This window comes from Manihot esculenta, chromosome 8 (genome assembly GCF_001659605.2).
Source record: "Manihot esculenta cultivar AM560-2 chromosome 8, M.esculenta_v8, whole genome shotgun sequence".
Lineage (NCBI taxonomy): Eukaryota > Viridiplantae > Streptophyta > Magnoliopsida > Malpighiales > Euphorbiaceae > Manihot > Manihot esculenta.
This window is the reverse complement of record NC_035168.2, coordinates 7,673,741-7,683,976: the sequence shown is the minus strand read 5'-3', so window position 1 is coordinate 7,683,976 and position 10,236 is coordinate 7,673,741. Positions and strand designations below refer to the sequence as shown.

The window sequence follows — 10,236 nt, the reverse complement described above, 5'->3', positions numbered from 1 at the left end:
ATTAAATATTAAAAAAATATCAAAAATATTATTAATAGAGAAAAACTAATTAATAGATATTTTTAAATATTTTTAAATATTTTAATATATTTTTTTAAAATTGAATAATCAATTAATAAATTTTATCATATTTAAACTTCAACCTTTGATTAATGTTAAAAATCGAATTTTAGAGATATTCAGTTCGTATAAAGAAGTAGAATATAAGAAAAAGATTAGAAAAAAAAAAAGAACTTAGTTCATCTTTTGATGTTGAGCGAGCATCTAAGAGAGTTGGTGTTTCATCTCATTCAAAGTCTCAACATAGTGAAGTGTGGAGAATCATTACATTAATACTAAAAAATAATTGAGTCAATTATATGTTATCGATTCCTATTATTTTGATTTGAATCTAGTGATTATAATCTGTATGTACACGTCTATCGTTTTAAATAAAAAATGACATGTTATTTAAAATTATATAACGCCATCTATGGTAACTCTAGAGTGGTTAATAATAAAGAGCGTGAATGTTTTAATAATGAAAATATGTTATTTAAAAAATCACATGTTATTTAAAATTATATAACGCCATTATTCACCCATAAATATTTTTATCATAAAATTTTATTTGCTATATGATAATATATTTTATGGCAATATAAGTACTACTAATAATAAAATGTTAGATTCATTGCTGACATATATTTTTTATGATAAATTATAAAATTTATCACTAATTGTTTTACAAGCAATTAATTCTCACTAATTTTAAAAGTATAAATTTTTAGTAATGAAAAAAACATTTTGTGAAAATATATATTAGGGGTAGAAAATGGGGTCCAACAATTATAATTTTTTTTTGTTTAAAAGATATATAACATTATGAGTTATAAATAAATCACAATAATTTATTAAAAAAATATTTAACTTTATAGATTATTTTAAAATGAGATCATGTTCTTGCATATGTGAAGTGTAGTGGCAAAATTTAGTGATAATGTATATTCAATTTACCTTATAACTTTGCATTTTTATACCATATAAAAAGTGACTAATTTAATCTTAAATAACAAAAAATAGATAAATTGTTTTTAAAAAGTTAGTTATTAATAAGATTAGGATTTTCTGTAAAATTTAAAAATAAAAATAGAATTTAATTACATTAATTATTAAAGGATTCTTTTTGAAATAGGTAATTTAATGATAACTATTTTAATTTCACTTTGTACTTATTAAGATTTAACTTTTTATTTAAATAAATTTAAAAGTTATAATTTAAGCTCAATTTAACATAGACAAAATCATTTTTTTTTTCAGTTAATTTACTTTACTTTTTAGTTAGGTAAGATAAGAAGCTCAATATATTAATTTAAAACACTCAATTTCTTATTTGAAATAAGAAAATTTTAATTAAAAATTCAACAACAATTTTTTTTTTCAGCTAAATTACTTTACTTTTTAGTTAGGTAAAATAAAAAGCTGAATGCACTTAATTTCTTATTCCAAATAAGAAAATTTTAATTGAAAATTCAACAACAAAATTGAAAGAAATAAAAAATTAATAAGAAAATTTTAATTGAAAATTCAACAACAAAATTGCAAGAAATTAAAAATTAATAAGAAAATTACCCAACTAAAAAGCTTAATTTATTAATCTAAAATACTCAATTTCTTATTCCAAAAAAAAAAAAAATCAAAATTCAACAAGATTGAAAAAAAAACAAGTGTAAACAATGGTTGTAATATTAATAAACATATAGCGCGCCATCTGTGGGGATCGAACCCACGACCACATGGTTAAAAGCCATGCGCTCTACCTCTGAGCTAAGATGGCTAGTTGTTTGAAAGCTAAAAACAAACCATAAATGAGATAAAATCCATTTTTATAAGGCTTTTCACTCAGATGGTTGGTGATTGTTGATTCCTGATATCTTACTATAAACATTTTAATTATTAGATAGCACAATCGCATGATGAAAAAAGATCAAAATCTATTAATATGTTTTATTCATTATCATTTGTATTTTATAGGTGTATTAAAAAGTAATATCAAAGAATGTGATTCTCATCGTACAAGTCAAAATAATAAGATTATCATTGAAGAAAATCATAATGACGAGAGTGTTGATTTTTATAAGGAGATTCTTGATATTATTTAGTTAAATTATGTTGATAATAATTACATTATTCTTTTTAAATGCAATCGATTTGGTCTAGAAAAAAATAAAAACTAAAAAGAAAATATAATTAGTATCAAGATTATTGGATGTTGGTATCAAATAACCCTTATATTTTTACACAACACGCACTATAATAAATAATAAAATTAGCAGCAAAAAATTTTACAGCGATATTAATTTTACCATTACAGTAATTACCATATAACAATAATATGAATTATTGTTACTAAGGATGCATAAAAAGATATAACAATACCAGTTTAAAAAAAAAGATATAACAATAAAAATTATGGGGATTATTAGTTAAAAAGTTCTTTTTAGCAGTATTATTTATAGTTGCTAATAATTTTTCTTTTAGCAGCAACTTTAATTTTATTGCAAAATATTTATAAATATAATTTTATAGCAGTAATATGCAATAATTATATATTACTAATATAAATTTATAACAACAAAATATGATTGTTTTATGTTTGATACTGTAATATTGTAGTCACAAAAATTTTACAAAAAATTATAATTGCTGCTAAGAAAATAATTATTAGTAATAATAAATATTAATGCTAAAAAATAATTTTTACTAATAATTATAATTTTTTATTGTTGCTATATTTTTTTATCTTTCACTAGTAGCATTTATTTATATTGTTGTTATATGTTGGTCAATATAGCAACAAAATTAATGTTATTATAATTTGTTTACTGTTAATTATAATATTTATTAGATAAATTTTATATATAAAAAATATATATAAAATATATATATATATATATATATATGTATATGTATGATGTTTAGCTCCAAAATGAAGCCATGGATGTTGATTGCTGGTAAAGTATTGAGAATTGAGCATATGAGAGAATGAAGTTTGATTTAGTTAAAATTAGGGACGACAAATTATCACTACGAAAAAATAAACTATTAGCGATAGAAAATTTCGTCGCTAATAGTGCAAAATTCAACACTGATATTTTCACCGATGAATTTTCAACCGATCAAGATCCATCGCTTAAAGTCCTGTCACAATCCCAAACTGCCAATTTAATTTCTTCTAAGGAGAAAGGTCGCACAAGGCTAGAAGCAATCTCGATCGATAAAGTCTGCAAATTCAAATAAGGAACAAGGTTAGAGAAAAAATTTGAATGGATAAAACCAATACTTGAATAATCAATAATAACTTTTTTAATGGATGAAATATCTTAAAAAAATTATATTGCTATTAGAAATATGCTGAATAGAATTTTTCCACCATTTGTTAGAGCATCGCAAGTGAAAAAATTTTGTATTTCTTTTCTTTAATTTGCACCAAGATATTTGGAATTTCTGTCTCTAAATTTTCCGAGTGAGAATCCCACATGATTGTTCTGCTTTTAAAGAATGAAGATTATGTAGTTTAAATTCATAGAAATATCTATTTTTTAAAATAATTTCTAAATCATTAAGTTTTGAGTTGATTATCTATAACTTAGCATTAACATGACCAAACACTTCTGAATTTCATATCTTAAGCTTTTATCGAAGAAGCCTTAACTTCACAAGCAGAGATGTAGCCTCATTTTGTTCTATGATTTCTTTCTAAAGAGATGCTAAAATATCAGGAAAACCCAACCAGACCACTAAGCATCTGAGAATCTGAATGGCTTTGGTCTCCAATCCAAAAGATTTTTAGCAATTAATAAGATAGGATTATGGTCCAATGGCTCACTAGGTAGCCTTGAAAGTTGAAGATAGGGAAAATTGATAGCCCAATGACATGAGATCAAAGCACGGTCTATACGGCTTTTACTAAAGGAATTGTGCCATGTGAATTTACATCCATTTAAAGCCACATCCATCAGGGAGATAGAATCAATCAACTGCTTAAAATTGCCGACACCCTGCATAGAGAACTAATTCTCTCCATACTATCCTAGACTTTATTAAAATCCCCAATCAAGAGAATAGCATCTGTTGCAGAGGCTAATTATTGAGAGATTTCATTTCACAAAATTGGTTATTCTTAGTAATTACGTATAGCATAAACAAATCAAACAAGAGAGAGAAAAAAAAAAAAACAAGATTGGATAAAGAAGCAGGATAGGAGAATCCAAGATTGAAAAGTGTGCTTGCAAGAAACACTCATAAATTCCTTATTCCAAATACACAAAATTCCCCCAGAAGAGCCAACAGCATTGACACCCACCCCTTCTAAATCCGTCATTCCCTATATTGTTCTAACAGAAGAGAAGGAAATTGCAGACAACCAACATTTTGTCTAAAAAATAAAAACCATATCAGCTTTGTGCTTGGCAATCAATTTTTGCAAGTGGGATATTTTGCCTTTACCACCAAACCTCTACTAATCTAAGACAAAAAGAAATAGGGCATTATGATAAAAGAGAACATGAATAGAGAAAAGAAAACTAAACCATAAGGAAGAAGCACCACCAACCAGCTACCAAAACTGAAGAAAGAGCTAAACCTACAAAGAAGGCACAATACCGCAAATTAAAATCATTAGACCAAGTTAATTCTCAAAACAATAAGGGACTAGAGGTTGTTACATCAAATTCCGTGACAGAGTTGAATACATTTTGAAATTTTATTAGCAATATCAACTACCAAGACAGATTCGTCACCTTCGAAGACTACACCCAAAGATTTCCCGAAATTGACGGTGTGCCCAGCTTTTGATGTGGGAGAGATAATAGAGGCATGCTAAGAGGATTTTAATAAATGGGCTTTGTTACTTCTTACAATATCATTATCTGAGGGTAAAAAGGCCTAGAAGAGATACTATAGGCCTTGGGGGCCTTTCCTTTTCCCCCTGACATAAATTTTGTATAAAGTTCATTAAGGTCCATGATGGGTCTAGCTTTGGATCTTTTCTTGAGAAGTCTAATGGCCTTGTAGAAAGATAAGGGCATGTTACTATCGAGACTTGGGCTTGGACCCATCGAAAGGGTCAAAAGATTCACTATGACTATGACGCTTCATAAACATATGAGTACATAACATGGGAGAATGACGCTTCAAAATTCTCTTCCAGCTATTTTGCGGTACAGGCAGAGTAGTTATAGGGAGAAGCACATCCCAAGGTATCCTCATGCAAAACAACTTGTTTGCTAACTTACAGTTATTTTCAGCATCTGAAATGTCGTTGTGAGAACTAACAACCATATTATAAGAAACAATAGCATTGTCACCTTTTCCAAGCCATTCACCTGAGAGAAATCATCTGAGTTGCCATAGCTGCTAGAAGACTGATCACTAAAAGAAGGTTCTTTCTCTTTTAATGGATGGGAAGCAGATATTAGTCCTTAAAAGACCCACTCTACTTAAAAATGAACAAGGCATCACTGACCTCCTCATGAATAAAGATTTGGAAGCGATAAGAACACACTTCTACAGTAAAGATTTTATTGTTGGAATACTCAAAATTATCAACAATGCCCAAAATTCTAGCCACGTCTATGTTTAGTTTTGAAATAGTAGAGCTGTCGGTAGAGACCAAAACACCCAACTCTTCACTAAGCTAGTTAAAAATATGTGTCGACCAAACATGTAGTGGTACACCATATAGCACAAGCCACACAAAATGTTAGTAATTCACACTGATAGATTTAAAATCTGTTAATATTATTAATAAATTTCAAAATCTGTTAATAATTTATAAATATATAAAATAATTAAAATTAAAATTTATTATTAAATTTTTTAATCATTCAGATTTTAATCCATTAATAAATTTAAAAAAATATTTAAATTACTAATAAATTTTAAATTCGTTGATAATTTATTAAAAAATTATTAATAAATTTTAAAATATGTTATCAAATTTTATTATTAAATTAATAATTAAAAAAAATATTAAATTTATCGACATATACTATTCGTTAATAAATCAGTTCATGAATTTAAAACAAAATTTCACTTAAAATTATCACATTTTTTTTTTAATCTATATTTTTCCGTTACTAATAGATTTAATAATAGAAAATTTTTTATTATAAAAACTATTATTAAACTGTAATTTACAAGTCAAATCAATAACGGACGACTTATCAATAAGATTTAAATCCCTGAAACATACATCACTAACCAGAAATCAAACACATTCGCTATCCCTATCCCTCTCTCTTTGTATCGCAATTCTCCTCTCTCTCTATATGGCAATCCCCAAAACAATCCCTCTCTTTCTCTGTATCGCAATCCCTCTCTCTCTATATCACAATACCACTTCAAATTCCCTCTCAAGCTTGCTGACCAGGATCTCACTACCTATTATAGGCACCTCCCCCTTGCTCCCTTCCTGTTATCGGTGCCTCCTCATTATTTTCTTCTCAACCTCGATTGAGAACGGTAAGTAGAATTCCCTCTCACACTCATAGTTCATCGAATGAATGGGTGATTTTGCGGTTTTCTACATTATTCACAGTAACTATATTTTGTTTGTGGAAAAAATGTGAATAATCATGTTATATGTTTAGTCCATAGCAGCAGAGATGATATTTGTTTGACCATAGTTGATTGTTATCAAAATACTTGAAGAAACAAGCTTGATTATTAGAAATATTTCAATAACCTCTTTTATTGAATTGATCGTTATCTCTTGTTAATTAGATACATCAAGAATTTCTGCATTTACTTTTTCTTTTAATAGTTCTTGACGCTAAATTGTGTATTCTAGATCTCTTTGAAAATTTTGTTGCATCTTATTATTGGTTCAACTTCTTCTTAATCATAATTTAGTTAATTGTCAATTAAACTTAAATTAAAAAGAAAAAAATGAATAGAAGTTATTATGAGCTGAACCAATAGTGCTGTAATATATAATTGTTCTAAATTTTGCTTGAGAATGGACTTAAACTCAAGATGTTATCATCATTTTTTCTAATAACTTTTATAAGAAATATGTCCTTTAGAATATTACTTAGCTGAAGAGAAGATGATGGGAGGCAGAGAACGTAGGCATGAGATAGAAAATAGTCTCCAAATACCTTATTAGGAAATCTATGTATATGTGGAATTAGCACTTTATATCCTTTTCTCATATCTTTCTTCTTCTTTTGCTTTAATTGACTTTTTTCTAGTCTGTTGCTCCTTGTGATGATAGGAGATGCAAATATAGATGAGGACATAGAGAATTAGTCCACATTTTTGTTTATATTTGAAGTTGATGATGAATGGTTTGATCACTCTGCCAATAGAATTTGGCCTAGAATAAAGGCCAAGAGAAAATAATTGCTTTGATTTCTATCATTATTTGAAATGGTGTTGTGCTGTGCTGCACAAAAGTTGCAGCAGGTTTCATTCATGTGAGAGCAAGGAGGGGAGAAGCAACGGACCTTCCACAACCTTGCAGAGAGGGTACACACTTAATTACTGATCATATATGTTTGTGTGTATTGTTGTTTTTACACCTTTTTGTAAATTAAAATGGTTTATGTTATGTGTAATGTAGGCAAGAAGAAAGAAGCTGAGTATGAGGATGAAACTGTTGCAATCTCTTAGTTCTTGAGTGTGACAAGGTAGTACCCTTTACTACTCCTACTTGGCTGGTTTGGACTTGAAACCTCATAATCAATCTCATAAACACGAAAATGGATTTAATGCTAATATTGAATCAATTCCAATAGGTAATTGGCGAGGCTCTTTTATTGGATGAAATAATTAGATTTGTTCAAACCCTACAGAATCAAGTAGAGGTATATATATATTAGCTTAAAGTTACTCTCATCACTTCTTCAACTTTAGTATATTCACATGTATATATATGTGTGTTTAGTTCCTTGCAGCAAAACTTGAACCTATGAATGAAATAAGCAACGACTTTCAAGTGAACTACCACATGAACACACTAGTACCAGAGGTATTTTTCAATTCTTTCCTCACAAACCCATTAGTTAATTATACCAACTTCCTTATTTCAATTGAAAGAAATTGCTTTTATTTGCTGACATTAGTTTGCTGGGAGGATGCATGGATCAGGAGGATTCTGACTTTGAATCTTTTCTATGCTTTTATCCTTTATAAAATTTATCGTTGTCTAGAAAATACATAAATGCACTTCTAGTACTAATAATTAAAACTTCTCTTCTTCATATGTAATAAAATGTATGAAAAATTATAAAATATATTTGGTGCATGTACTCTCTTACTCTAAAGAAATGATAAAAAAATTAACTTTCTACAAGTGAAAGTGCACACATGGATGTGTAGTAAATTATTGAATTTCTTTTTGAATTTATTTATTTATTATTGCATTGATAATTTTATTCTTGATATAATTGTCAGCAGAAAGAAAGTTTAAGAAGAGATCCTCATCCTCATGAGCTTTTTGAGCACACATATAAGAGAAAGGGGACGGATGAATTTGTTGATATAAGGTCGAAGTCTATTTATGCAAGTTTCTAAGATGTTAAATTTATAATTACCTTTTTAATTGTTATATTATCAAATAAATATTATTTTAATATATTTTTATACTGCAGGAGCACTACATAAAGTCGAAAGAGTCTGCTACGCAGCAAGAAAAGAAATGAGTGAGCCGAGGCCTAGCTATATTACGAGATAATTGGTGGATAGAACAAGAGTCGGGTTTATAGACTAGAGTTCCAGGCTTTTGCATATTTCTATAGTTCTTCACATTATTCTGCCTCATTCTCCTCCGCATCCCATGTGAATATTGCTTTGAGTGAGCAAATAAATTTGATGATGACTAAAATTGATCGGCTCGAAATAGAGAATGGTAGACTAAACTTGATTGTGGAGAAGCTACAAGAGTTTGTGCATAGGATGATAGCACAGCAGGGTAGCGATACATCCTCTCAGACATCTGCTCCTACCCCCTGCTCCACAACAACATCATGATGATGCCCTGTTCGATCCTGACCAGCATGCAAACACCGATGAAGATACAGATGATGAGCTGGAGAGTTTAGTTTGATATGCTTTATAGATGATGATGCCACTTTTTATTTAACTTGTAGAACTTAGTACATATTATACTTAAATTAGATATTATTAATGTAATGTTTGGCATTTTAAATCACTTTTAGTTTTAATTATAATTTTCATGATTAAGTTGGTAGTTGCTTTTATATAATTGATTATATTTGTGTTGAGAGCATGAATATTATTAATGTATAGATGTAGTGTTATGAATATATATAATTAATTAATAATTAATTATGTTTGTGTACAGGTATTGAGATCATGAATATTATTAATTATAATTGATTATGTTTGTGTTGAGATCATGAATATTATTAATATACAGGTGTAGTGTTATAAAAAATAAGGATGTGGTGAAAAAATAAATGGTGCTATATATAGCTAAATTCCCATATTCATTAATGGATTACCAACAAGACCGTCCATTGGTATCAATAATAGAAAAAATTTGTTATTGATCTAATTAGTTATTGTACATTAGAGTAACAGAATAATGATAGAAATTTCTTAGTATCTGTAACGGAATAGTGACGAAAATTCCATTAGTATCTGTGACAGAATCGTGATGGCTATTCAATTAGTATCTGTGACAGAATTTCAATTAGTAATATTTTAAAATCAGTTAGCAATAACTATTGTGGACAACAACAAACTGATTATCCATTTTAATCACTAATGGAACTTTCCATTGTAGGCACTAATGGATTTTTGAAGTGTCGCTGGAAATAAAATTGCTAACGAGGTTTTCTATGATAGATAAGTTCCGTAAGTAATCCATTAGTGACTTGAATTAGCAATAGAATTGTATCCTTTACTAATGGATTTGTCTATTACTAAACTATAAAGTTCTTATAGTGGAGTAGTTATTTTAGGTAATTATTTCACATGAAAGGCAGATATCATTGCTGTGAGGTGAAGGAGTAAATTGTCTAGACTTGTGGTGCACTTATTCATGTTACAATAATGAAAAATAGCTCCAACTCAAACATTCCTTACAACTTGAACTAATAGTGCACTAAACAGTAAGAGATTGATTGAAAAAGCAACCGAGTTAGTCTACCCCTTTAGTGATTGTGATTATGACCACACACTAGATTTATCCCATTAATCATCATCTCATTTAACATTAAGCAAAGA

The 10,236-nt window shown here is 28.3% G+C and overlaps 1 protein-coding gene, 1 non-coding gene and 1 pseudogene across 2 annotated transcripts; 1 reads left to right on the top strand and 2 right to left on the bottom strand.

Moving 5' to 3' along the window:
• Positions 1-1,744: 1,744 nt before the first annotated feature.
• TRNAK-UUU lies at positions 1,745-1,816 on the bottom strand. Its single transcript has one exon. It is a non-coding gene; the product is annotated as a tRNA-Lys (tRNA).
• Positions 1,817-3,017: 1,201 nt separating this feature from the next.
• Positions 3,018-5,069, bottom strand: LOC110607861. Its single transcript, XM_043959363.1, has 4 exons — positions 4,947-5,069; positions 4,782-4,860; positions 4,572-4,624; positions 3,018-3,263 (listed from the first exon to the last, which is right to left on the bottom strand). The coding sequence occupies exons 1-4, from the start codon at positions 5,067-5,069 to the stop codon at positions 3,159-3,161; spliced, it is 360 nt and encodes a 119-aa protein (XP_043815298.1). The 3' UTR covers positions 3,018-3,158.
• A 1,476-nt stretch (positions 5,070-6,545) lies between these two features.
• Positions 6,546-9,196, top strand: LOC110607860 (annotated as a pseudogene).
• Positions 9,197-10,236: the final 1,040 nt, after the last annotated feature.

What these genes read in the sequence shown, in the direction of transcription:
- LOC110607861 (XM_043959363.1), bottom strand. Translation starts at nt 5,069, where the DNA reads ATGCCCTTATCTTTCTACAAGGCCATTAGACTTCTCAAGAAAAGATCC. An exon ending in GAAAAGGAAAGGCCCCCAAG is followed by an intron (nt 4,861 to 4,946) that starts GCCTATAGTATC and finishes AAATCCTCTTAG; the next exon opens with CATGCCTCTATTATCTCTCC. An exon ending in TTTGGGTGTAGTCTTCGAAG is followed by an intron (nt 4,625 to 4,781) that starts GTGACGAATCTG and finishes CCTTCTTTGTAG; the next exon opens with GTTTAGCTCTTTCTTCAGTT.